We start from the raw sequence: 12,228 nt of genomic DNA, 5'->3' as shown, positions 1-12,228 counted from the left end.
AACCTCTGTCTTTTAATTGGTAAGTTCCAAGTGTCTTGGTTGGTGGTTGACTCAGTTTTAGATATTAAAAAAAATCTAGAAGTATTTTTATTTTACCTTTGTTCTTGACAGATCATTTTGATGGATGTACAGTTGTAGGTTGGTGTTTCTTTTCAGTCAGTAGGATAGGAATACTAGTCTACCGTTGCTTATGCAAAGTGTGCTGCCAGTTTTATTTATGCTTTCTCTTTTTCTTTTTTTTTTGAGATGGAGTCTTTCTCTGTTGCCAGGCTGGAGTGCAGTGGCGCGATCTCGGCTCACTGCAACCTCCGCCTCCCGGGTTCAAGTGATTGTCCTGCCTCAGACTCCCGAGTAAGTGGGACTACTGGCGCCTGCCACTACGCCTGGTCAATTTTTGTATTTTTAGTAGAGATGGAGTTTCACCATGTTGGCCAGGATGGTCTCGATCTGTTGACCTCAAAATCTGCCCGCCTCAGCCTCCTGAAGTGCTGGGATTACAGGCGTGAGCCACTGCGCCCAGCCTATTTATGCATTTTTGAAGAAAATGTCCTTTTTCTTTTAGTTACGTTGGATTTTCTGTCTTTCGTGTTACATCATTTCACTTCTAAGACTAGATAGAGATTATATTTATCCTATTTTGGATGCATGTGTTTCATGATTCTGCATTTTGTGTTTCATGAGATCTAGAAGTTTCTGAGCCCTGTATTCTTTAAATATTATGTCTCATTAATCTCTTCTCTCCTGCTGGAACTTTAACTGGATATATATATATACACTAAACTGTTTCCAGATCATTTATTCTTTGTCTTTCATATTTTTTATCTCTTTGTTTCTCTTTACCAGAATTTACAGTGCTGGGTAATTTCATAAGGCATATATTTTAGTTCACCAATTTTCTCTTCAACTGTGCCTAATATCCTCTGTTAGGATCTTTTTGGGATGGGTTAGAACCCGTCCCATCTGTTTTTTTTCTTTTAACGATTACGTTTTTAATTTCTAAAAGTTCTGCTTGGTTCTTTTTTGATATGCTCAGTCATTCTTCACATTCTCATGTTATATGCTGATTTTTATGACTCTATAGCTATTCTGTAGACTATATCAGACATTCCCAATGTCTGATATCCTTGGGGAGGGGATGTCTAAACTTAATTGCCTTTTTTTTTTCTTCTGTTGTCTCTCCCTCAATGTAGCTGTCACCTCATGTGTTTGGTGATCATTGATTACGAACTTCTGTTTGATCTTTGTGGGAATCTTGAGAGTCTAATTTGGGGATGCTTTCTTTCTGAAAGCATTTCTATCGGCTTTGTCTGGGAGCTAGGAAGTTTAGGTGGCATCACTTTTAAGTTCCTACGTTTTGCTTCTAGCCCAGAGCTCAGTGTCCTGATCCTACTACTGCTCTTGGTACCACCACTGGTAGCACTAAACTGTAGCCAAGTTTAATTTCTAGCTCAAGGTTTGTTGCTTTTGCATGGAGAGGGTGGCTTCAGATGTTCCCCTATTTCTATGGTCTCAGCAAAATCATCCAAAAAGTGTTTTTTTTTTTTTTAAATCTAGGATCTACCTTTTTCCTCCCAATAGTACCTTCCCCCAGAGTGCCTAGTTCACCATAACTGATGGGGTCAGAAGCTCTTTATTTTAATATTTAATTTTAGTAGTATATTTTTGTTTATATTAGAAAAAATTTTATGGTACCAAACAAGCTTTCTTGGTGATATCAACATTTCTATTAAAACTAGTTTGCATCTAAGTTAAGATTTGAGTTATCCTAAAGAAAACTATTAAGTAAATAGCAGTACAGATGACAAGTGGATGGCACAGTATATCCTCTAGATCCACAGTGACCCTACAGAGAGAAACCTGTGATGGCCAAACAGTGTGAAAACGGCTGTCAGAGACATGGGTAGGGTGCTCTTGTTTGTAGAGAAGAGGTGCAAAAATCAACTTGATCGTAGTGGGAAGATCAGGAAATGCTTCCTGGAATTGGGTATTAAGAACTGATAGCATTAGGTGGTTACAGAATAAGTTTTGTTTGGGAAGGACTGGGGTATGACTGGCTTCTAGGTTGTGTGTTGTGGAGTGACTGGGGATAAAAGCAGGAGCAAGATCACAAAAGGCCTTCTATGCTTATATTAGGGAAGTTAGACTTTATTTTCAAGCTGAAGGGAAGCTGTTGCATGGTTTTAAGCAGTACAGTCACATGATCAGAGTTTTAGAGGGTGCCAAGATTGAAGGCAAGCCTGACCAGTTAGGAGACTGCTTGTTAAATTAGTTCAGAGGAGAAACAGTGAAGGCAGTGGCACTGGGCATGAAGAAGTATTTGTGTGCTAATTTTAGATTTCTTAGGGAAGCAGAAATGACAAGAGTTTGTGGTCAGTTGGACAGAAATGTTGAAGGAGAATGAGGAGACTAGGTTGACTCCCAGGGTTTAGGTTTGGGTAGTAAAATGGCATGTGGAACAATTAACTGATAAACAACATACAGAAAGAGGAAAGAACTTGGTTTCATATGTTTGTTTTTGAGGAAAAGATGTTTGTTTTTGAACTTACTGATTCAGAGGGGCTTGTGGGACATCTTGGTTAAGATCCTGTTGTAGTTCTAGTAGGGTCTAGAAGTCAAAAGATACAACCTCGCCTGGAAGGATTTGGGAGTCTTCAGCATTTGGAAGTTTGGAAGCCATTGCTTACTGTAGTGCATATGAGATAATTTAAACTGGGTACATAGATAAGCACTTGAAAAAATTTTAATAGATAGGAATTTAATGTGTATGAGAAACATAACTTGCACATCTAACCTTTGATAATCATGGACATCATCACTTAGGCCAAGCGAGCTCAATAAAAGGGAAATACTAACTAAAAGTATATGTGATACATGGAAATGGCAAAAATCATGGTGAAGCTATGCAAACGATGCAAGTTCAGAAAGTGCTGTGTTAAGTCATGGGTGTGGTGGATAAATTCACCCAAGGAGAGAGTAAGAGTGAGAAGAAAAGAGAGTTGACATTGGGTGGCGGGGAATGGAGAAGAAGAGCCCATGAAGGAAACTGAGGAAGAGCAGCCAGACGAATAGGAGGAAAACCAGGAGAAGATGGTCTTTGGAGTCCAAATGAAGAGTTCTGAGGAGGAAGTGGTCCACAGTGTCAAGTAAGTTGTAAGCTGAAAAGTGCTCTTTGGATTTAGCAATTAAGGTAGACTATTTAGCTGGAAGCATCCAAACAGTGGATTTTCAAAATACTCATCTAACGTTAATGTTAATAATAGCTGGTATTTATAGCATTTCCCATATACCTGGTACTCTTCAAAGCACTTAACATGTATTAACTGATTGATCAGGTAGGTAATATCGTTATCCCCATTTGCTATGCGAGGAAACACAGAAGCAGCACAGAGAGGTTAAGTAACTTGCCCAAGATCACACACCCAAGGAAACAAGAGAGCCAGGATTCAAGCCGAGAGTCTTGGCTACAGAGTCCATGTTCTTAACCACTTTGTCACATTGCCTCTCTAGTTAAAATACAAGGCCGGGTGTGGTGGCTTACGCCTGTAATCCCAGCACTTTGGGAGGCCGAGGCTGGTGGATCACAAGGTCAGGAGTTCAAGACCAGCCTGGCCAATATGGTGAAATCCTGTCTCTGCTAAAAATACAAAAATTAGCCGGGCGTGGTGGTGGGCGCCTATAATCCCAGCTACTTGGGAGGCTGAGGCAGGAAAATCGCTTGAACCCGGGAAGTGGAGGTTGCAGTGAGCCGAGATCGTGCCAGTGCATTCCAGCCTGGGTGACAGAGTGAGACTCCGTCTCAAACAAACAAACAAACAAAAAATAGAAAATAAAATTTACCCCAGTGTCGTAATTACGGTACAATTGGTGCTGTGTGTGTTACCAGTGAGATTTGCCAGACTTGAATGACCAGTATCAGTCTGCCAGGTATGAGCGCATTAATTGTATTGTAATTGACGCCATGATGTGTGGGCTGTGACAGTTCTTGGCTCTTTCTGTATTTTATGCCAAAAAAATTTGTAAGACAAGTGAGTTTAGCATATACCTCACATCATGTGCTATAGTTTGGGTGCTCCATCCAGTATCTTATGTTTTCTGGTCATGGTTCACTTTTAGAGTTAAATTTTTTTAAACTCTAGAAATATTCATGCAAAATAGGTCAGGTTCTAGACATTATAGATAAGCAGTCTTTTGTGGAAGGTCATTAGTGATCTTCATGAAAGCAGTTTCCCTTGAAAGGTCGAAGTGGAAACCAATTCGTAGGAGACCGAAAGTGAATGAGAAGGAGGATTCAGATGGGTGAAAAATGAAGAGTTCTTGATGAAGTTGAAGAATGGCTGTGGTAGGAAATCAGGAAGACATGAGCCATAATGACTCTTGGCTATGATCAGAGAGGAGTTAATAAAAAGTTTTACAACTGGTTTTGACCCAGGTAGTGATCTGAGGTGTCACTCTCGGGTGGGAGAGCCTAGTGAGGTAGGCAGTGAAGTTCATGTTAGTTGAGGAGGTTGTTAAACTACAAGGCTAGAATATTGTGTGCATGGACCTCGATGTGGCTGGGATGATGTCAGAATTTGGAGGAAAGAGAAAAACACTGTGAACTAGTTGCCAGTGATCTTGAAACATTACAGTAACCAAGAGATAAATGGGTGACAATGACAGGAAAAGTAGATGTAGTAAAAGAGAGTGTTTGAGAACAGAAGCTATGGCAACTAAAGACTGGATTTGAATCCTTCCTAGCTTGGTGACATGAGCAAATTACTTAAGTGAGCGTTTTCCCATCTTTACTGTGGAGATGATGATAATTGTGCCTGCTAAGAAGAACTGCTTGAGGATTAGTGAAATTATGCATGTAAAACATTTGGTACAGTGTGTGACACATAGTACAAATAATTTGCTAGGAAGATTGTTATTATTCTTCACTTGTGAGATTGTGAAGTTTTCATACAGCAATTTGGACATCATGAGATGGATTGATTAAATAAATAGATTTGTATTTCAAGGACTGGTGGTGGTCTTGCTTTGGAAAGAAGAAACTTGGTTTATCCTAACAATAGTAGGATAATAATGGTGAAGTGAGAGGTACAAGGAATAGTGTTAATGATGTGCTGGCGATGATAGGAAAAGAAAGCCATTATATGAGCAAGAGCTAGAAGTAATAAAATGGTGCATTTTTCAGTGATGTTTAGCCTATGTAGCTATTCTCTGATAACTATAAAAATCCTTATTATTAAAGTTTCTTCAGGAAAAAAAAAAAAACCCTTAGTCTGAAACTTTAGCACTAACCCCCGTGGTCCCCCATTGAAATAAGTATTTTTAAAACATGGCTTTTGATAATGTGAGGGTTTTTTCCTTTTTGCAGTTTAGCAGTGCTGATTGTGTATTGCAGTAGTTGTGAGAGCGTTAGAAGCAGCAGTCGATAGGAGGATGGAAGGTCTGGATGCTGCCTTGAGGAGTTAGGAGATTGGCAGACTTCCCCTGTACCACTCTAGCCCTACTCCTTTGCCCAAGATAGAAACACACTGCGAGATGAGTAGGAAAATATGAGCAGTTGATAGGAAAGTTCTCAGCGGAGTCAGGATTTAGTTGAGGTTGAGAATATAACAGTTTGTGTATGATGAAATGGCACATTTCACAGAATGCAGTAAAAGCAGGTAGGGTACAAGTGCAGCAAGGGGAAGATGTCTTTTCTTCATTCAGCAAACACTTATTTGAGAGCTTACCATGTGCTAGGCACATACAGAGATAAATAAGATGCCCTTAGTGATCCTCCATTTAAAGGAGACATGTAAACAGATTAACTTAGAGTAGAGATGGTGAATATGTGAACCTAAGGAAAGGAAGAAATAGATTAAATTATCTGGAGAGAGTCGGGAAAAGTCAGCAGAATGGGGACGAGAATCTTTCGGAGCTCAGTGTTCTGGTAGAAGTTATTTCCTTGGGACATAGGTTCCAAGTATTTTTCTAATATACCATAGAAGCCAGGAAAACTTTCTTCTGTCATCTCAAATGATTTAATTACTGACTTGAGTTTGTGTTGTCTCCTTAGACTTGTGCATCATGGACAATTTTGCTGAGGGAGATTTCACTGTGACAGATTATGCCTTGTTAGAAGATTGCCCTGACGTGGACGATTGTGTCTTTGCTGCTGAATTTATGAGCAATGATTATGTTCGTGTGACTCAGCTTTACTGTGATGGGGTGGTAAGTAGGTTTGCTAATTTTTCATTTTTGACATTGTGTACTGAAGGTTTTCTGGTTTAGGGCTCTCTGAGTAAAGATGTTTTTGTGGTATGTGCATTTTGACAGGGAGGTACACATGCTGTTGAAAAGTTGATTTGAGAAGGGAAAGTAAGCACTGGCTCAAAAATAAGATTGTGGAATGCCAGAAGACAAGTGGTGGCAAAAGGTGGTTTTCTGACAGGGAATTAGAAAAGCTCTTGGGGAGAGCCATAGAAGCAAACTCAGGAAACACTGTAAAAAGGGTCTCAAATTAAGCCTCATTGGCTGAAGATGTGTTTGAAGCTATAATATAAATAAATGTCCACTGAAAGTTCTTTGGTTAGTTCTGGTAATCCTTAGATCAAAAATCAAGAACTGTACTTTTCCATTTTATTAGACACAAATAAAAATAATTTTCTTCTTTTTAGGGTATGCAATATAAAGATTATATCCAAAGTGAGAGGAATTTAGGTGAGTACATTGGTATTTTTAATGTTAATATATGGAAATACTATAAAGGGAGGTCCACCCATCCTGTCATAACAATACAACAGATTTCTATGCCTTTTAAACATGTATTCTTACTAGTTTTTCACTAGAAGTCAGAACTTTTCTTTGTTAAAATAGAGTTTTAGCCAGCACTTAAATATTCTTAACATTTAACAGGCTAAAATACTTCATTCATTTCTTCCCTCTCCATATCCATTTTTGCCTTTTTACTATTAACAGTGTTGATTCATTAAAAAATGAGGCACAAACATTAATTTTAAACTTTTTTTTAAATTAAGAATTTGACATCTGCAGTATATGGTGTAGTAAACCAATTTCTGTCCTGCAAGATTATTGTGATGCCATTAAAATAAACATCTTCTGGCCACTTCTGTTTCAACATCAAAACAGTTCTGTAATATCACGATTGCATCCCTGTGTGGACGCCAAGTAAGTTACTATATGTTACTCATTTTGTATGGGCAGTGGTAAGCATGTTACCCAATACAAAGGAATGCAAGTTCACTGGAAGACTTATGTCTTATTCTTGTATGCTGCTCAACTTTTGTCTAATAGGGTGGAAAAAACAAAGGTTGAGATTTGGATATGAATGAATAATTGTAACATAATCAGTGAAATTCTGAATAGTACTAGATGGTAGACTAGAAGCTGAGTCAGGAAGAATTAACATGTTTGTTTATAAATATCAGTGTTATAGTACAGAAGAGAGGAAAAAGATACAGTATTTTGTTCATTGAATAAATAGCTTAGTTATTGTTACCTAGAGTGAAGAAAAAGAGAACTTATTTTTTTAATGGTTTGAGATACATAGTTAAGCATGAAGTTAAATGAATTTGTATATATGATAATCTAATCTTTTAAAAAATAAATTTGTCTTTAAGCAATTCACGTGCTTCTGAGATAAGTTTGAAGAAATTACAACATCTTGAGTTGATGGAAGATATTGTGGATTTGGCAAAGAAAGTTGCTGTAAGTGGTAGAATGTAGGTTCCCCCTGAGCCCTTGGTTTAAATAATAAACATTTATATGGTGTTAGACTCATATGACTAATTTATAGCAATTAACAGGTAATGGTTTTCGTTTTGGTTAACCTGAGATGAATCTGCTATCCATCAGTGCGTGCTCAGTATTTGAGAGATCAGTGAGATGGTTGCTGTCAGGGTTCTACGCTGGGGCCCAGGACTGCATCTTGTCATTAAAGGATAGAAGTTGGAACTTGTCACAGAAAGCGGTGCATGGGTTCATAGAAACCTTTGCCACCGGTTCTGAAAGTGATGTGCTCTGTTGATATAAAATCACATCACCATCAACAAATATTTTGTCTTTGGGTAGGTAGACTATCAGGGCAGATTTGAGGAGGTGTCCTTCCTTACACTGTTGAGATAAGTTGAGAGTTTTTGTGGTTTTAAAATTTTTTTTGAAAGCTGTTGGATAGCTTTTTAAATTTCAGTTGGTTATGGAGTCAAGTGTTGTTCTTGGTACTATTAAATTTAGAAAGGGCATTCTGATGTTTATTTTCTGCAGTAGTTATTTGCAGTAACATACAAATGTTAGCCACCACACCTGGCCTAGCGCAATGAACTTTGAAAATTCATGTCGGCTGGTCACAGTGGCTCTTGTCTGTAATCCCAGCACTTTGGGAGGCTGAGGCAGGTGGATCATTTGAGGTCAGGAGTTTGAGACCAGCCTGGCCAACATGTTGAAACCTCGCCTCTACTAAAAATACAGAAATAAGCTGGGTGGTAGTGGCACGTGCCTGTAATCCCAGCTACTTGGGAGACTGAGGCAGGAGAATTGCTTGAGCCTGGGAGCAGGAGGTTGTGGTGAGCTAAGATTGCACCACTGCACTCCAGACTGGGTGATACAGTGAGACCCTGTCTGAAAAAAAAAAAAAAAAACTCGCATGTCTAAAGATTACACTAAGTTATTTTACTACTAGAACCCTATGGGAGACTATTTTGGAATTTCTTGTCTTAGGGTCTTAAGGGGTAACTTGGTCATGTAAATGCTTGTTGGAAGTGTACTATTGTGTACGTATAGTAGTGTTACTAAAATGTAGGCCATTTTTCCATTAGAAAATTCAAGTAGAATTGACTGAATAAGGAAAAAATATGTCCTTTTTTATTTTTCAGAATGATTCGTTCCTCATTGGAGGCTTATTGAGAATTGGTTGTAAAATAGAAAATGTAAGTGGTTAAACACAGAACCTGGCACAGCCACTGTGGATGAGTGGCAGTTACCTCACTGCTCATTTCCCCTTGTATTGAGTCCATACGCTCAATGTTCTATATGTGGGGTTTGGTAGTATTGACTTCTATATTTTCCTTAAGCAGACTCCTCATTTTGGGGGTTTGGATCTTTTTTTTTAACCCATGTACATAGCATAATTTTGAGCCTATTTTACAAGTTGATTCTTTTTCTCTTTTAGATTATTTACCTGGCTTATGTTTCCCCAAATGAAATTATTAGGCCTCTGGTATGAATATTTTTGATATGTAATTACTAGGTAATCTCCAGATTCAATGTTAAACCAATTTTTAATTATACTGATGCCATAAACATCTATGTTTACCTTAAGCCCATTGTTAACTTTAAATTTTGAAGTTACTTTAGATGCTAGAAGTACAAATAACGTTTCTGTGAATTCTTTTTTTTTTTTTTTTTTTTTTTTTGAGACGGAGTCTCGCTCTGTCGCCCAGGCTGGAGTGCAGTGGCCGGATCTCAGCTCACTGCAAGCTCCGCCTCCCGGGTTCACGCCATTCTCCGGCCTCAGCCTCCCGAGTAGCTGGGACTACAGGCGCCCGCCACCTCGCCCGGCTAGTTTTTTGTATTTCTTAATAGAGACGGGGTTTCACCGTGTTAGCCAGGATGGTCTCGATCTGACCTCGTGATCCGCCCGTCTCGGCCTCCCATAGTGCTGGGATTACAGGCTTGAGCCACCGCGCCCGGCCTACGTTTCTGTGAATTCTTGATCCTTCATGGAGATCACTGTACTGAGTGCCCATTTGCCCAGACACATCTTCCCCTTGTTCTTTATCTCCTTATTCTTCTGTTTGTCACAGACCACGTAAAATATGGAGTTCCTCTGGAGAACTTTAATCTATAAATTTAACCTTGGGGTAAGGATGGAGGTCTTTGTGTAGATGAGATCTGAGAACCCTCATCCACCTTGTTATATTGCACTCGCCTGCTACCCCAAGCAGTCTGGCCAGGTTGTAGACCTCAAATTCCAGGTCTGTAATAATTGCAGAAGCATCTTGAGCTCTGAGGTGGTCTGAGGTCTCCCGAAGAGGTAGCATATGTGAGTCCATGGTATCTGTTAATTTACATGTCAGAGTTTGTCTACTCTAGGTTACGTGCCGGAGTAGCAAAAAATAAGTGGTTGCACCAGTTTTGTATTAAGGATCTGAAATACTTGCATAAGATGACTTTATAATGCCACATGCAAATTTAGAATTAATAACCAAATCCCCATTCTTCATTTCTCTTTTGAAACAGAAAATCTTGGCAATGGAAGAAGCTCTGAATTGGATAAAATATGCAGGCGATGTAACAATTCTAACTAAATTAGGATCAATTGACAATTGTTGGCCTATGTTAAGTATTTTCTTTACTGAATGTAAGTATAAATGCTTTAAATTGTTACTTGACTCAGTTTTTAAAGGTATTTGGGAAAGAGATGTGTAGTTATGTGATTTCTAATTTATCTTAGAAGTTTAAACTGATAAGAATAGATACTACACTTGATCTTAGCCAGAAGGCCGAGAAGCGATGTCTTCTTAGAATTTTTAAAAAATGTTTTTCGGGCCGGGCGCGGTGGCTCAAGCCTGTAATCCCAGCACTTTGGGAGGCCGAGGCGGGTGGATCATGAGGTCAGGAGATCGAGACTATCCTGGCTAACATGGTGAAACCCCGTCTCTACTAAAAATACAAAAAAAAAACTAGCCGGGCGTGGTGGCGGGCACCTGTAGTCCCAGCTACTTGGGAGGCTGAGGCGGGAGAATGGCGTGAACCCGGGAGGCGGAGCTTGCAGTGAGCCGAGATCACGCCACTGCACTCCAGCCTGGGTGACAGAGCGAGATTCCGTCTCAAAAAAAAAAAAAAAAGGTTTTTCTTTTGTTATGTATGCCTGAAAAAGAGAATTTCAAACCGGTAGTTAATTTTATTCTATATTTTTTGTCTTAATGATTTTTGTGACATCGTACTTTAAAAATTGTTGCTGAATGGATATCGTAAGCTATTATATGTAATACTCAGAGCCCACGACTAGGCCGGGCGCGGTGGCTCACGCCTGTAATCCCAGCACTTTGGGAGACTGAGGCGGGCAGATCACGAGGTCAGGAGATCGAGACCATCTTGGCTAACACGGTGAAATCCCGTCTCTACTAAAAATACAAAAGAATTAGCCAGGGATGGTGGCAAGTACCTGTAGTCCCAGCTACTCAGGAGGCTGAGGCAGGAGAATGGCGTGAACCTGGGAGGCGGAGCTTGCAGTGAGCCCAGATGGCGCCACTGCACTCCAGCCTGGGCGACAGAGACTCCGTCTCAAAAAAAAAAAAAAAAAAAAACAGAGAGAGACCACAACTGGGTAGTCTCCTTTGTAAGAAAAAGTAACCGTAGCTAAGCTTATGATTTTTATTTTCTTCATGAGTCTGTTATTCTTTTATGTATAAGGTAACTGCCTTACATACTTCTTTTACTGTGTGAAATATTTTTCTTTAAAGCATTTGAATATTAGCAGTGTTTTTATAGTGTAGTTATAGGAATCTTGAAACCGGAAAGATTTGGGTTTTCAGTAGATGATGACCAATAATTTACCATCTCTGCTGAGATAAAGGCAAATTTTGCACTATTGACTTAAGTGCTAGAAAGGAATTAAATGAAGACACATCTTTCTCATAGGTTTATTAGACACTGGGGTGTATTACACTGATAGAGGTTGTTCTCTTCATTGTTTTGGAGGCCCTTAATTATAAACTAGATATTGTGGTGGAAATGGAGAAGCAGTATCTTTTATTGGGTACACTTCTTTAGGCTGATAGCTGATTTTTTACATTCTATTTTCTTTATAATAGCTCTGCAAGGTGGCTGTTATTATCTTTATTTTAGCAGTGAGCACACTGACTTTGAGAGGTTAAGTGTTGTTTCTGCAGTCTAGTAAGCAGTAGGTAGGACTAGGTAAGTCAGATCTCTCTGATCTCAAAGCCCAGGTTTTCCTCCATGTAATCTTACTCTGTTCCTTATAATTTATTTATTTGGTGACTTTCCTGGGTCCTTTATTGAATCTTAAATTTTAGGTGCTCTTTTCACTTTAGAAATGAATATGTTTGGCTAGAGGCTTAACTATAGTTTTGTTGCAGTACATTTTTTTTTTTTTTGCTACTTTAAAACATCCTTTTTATATAATAGCTTACAATGTAGAAAATGAGGCCTGATAAACTTTACTTACTGCATCTTAGTTTATTAAATTGTTGTAATAATAGTGTTTCAACTTCTCAT

General features: G+C 39.0%; 1 protein-coding gene and 1 pseudogene across 3 annotated transcripts in view; one reads left to right on the top strand and one right to left on the bottom strand.

The window, feature by feature from the left end:
- The window catches only part of TTC3 (tetratricopeptide repeat domain 3), a 120,068-nt gene that overhangs the window by 8,264 nt on the left and 99,576 nt on the right, over nucleotides 1-12,228 (top strand). Inside the window, exons 2-7 of one of the 3 annotated variants that reach the window (XM_015132904.3) lie at nucleotides 6,047-6,201; nucleotides 6,648-6,690; nucleotides 7,008-7,158; nucleotides 7,611-7,698; nucleotides 8,862-8,915; nucleotides 10,228-10,348. The exons of the other annotated variants lie outside the window; for them this stretch is intronic. Coding sequence (XP_014988390.2) covers nucleotides 6,058-6,201; nucleotides 6,648-6,690; nucleotides 7,008-7,158; nucleotides 7,611-7,698; nucleotides 8,862-8,915; nucleotides 10,228-10,348 — 601 coding nt within the window. The 5' untranslated portion in view covers nucleotides 6,047-6,057. The remainder of the gene's footprint in view (nucleotides 1-6,046; nucleotides 6,202-6,647; nucleotides 6,691-7,007; nucleotides 7,159-7,610; nucleotides 7,699-8,861; nucleotides 8,916-10,227; nucleotides 10,349-12,228) is intronic. 3 annotated transcript variants of the gene reach the window in all.
- On the bottom strand, nucleotides 10,389-10,502 carry LOC114677303 (U2 spliceosomal RNA; annotated as a pseudogene).

The sequence above is a fragment of the Macaca mulatta genome, chromosome 3, assembly GCF_049350105.2.
Source record: "Macaca mulatta isolate MMU2019108-1 chromosome 3, T2T-MMU8v2.0, whole genome shotgun sequence".
Lineage (NCBI taxonomy): Eukaryota > Metazoa > Chordata > Mammalia > Primates > Cercopithecidae > Macaca > Macaca mulatta.
The sequence above is the reverse complement of the archived record's forward strand: the minus strand, read 5'-3'. Positions and strand labels throughout refer to the sequence as shown.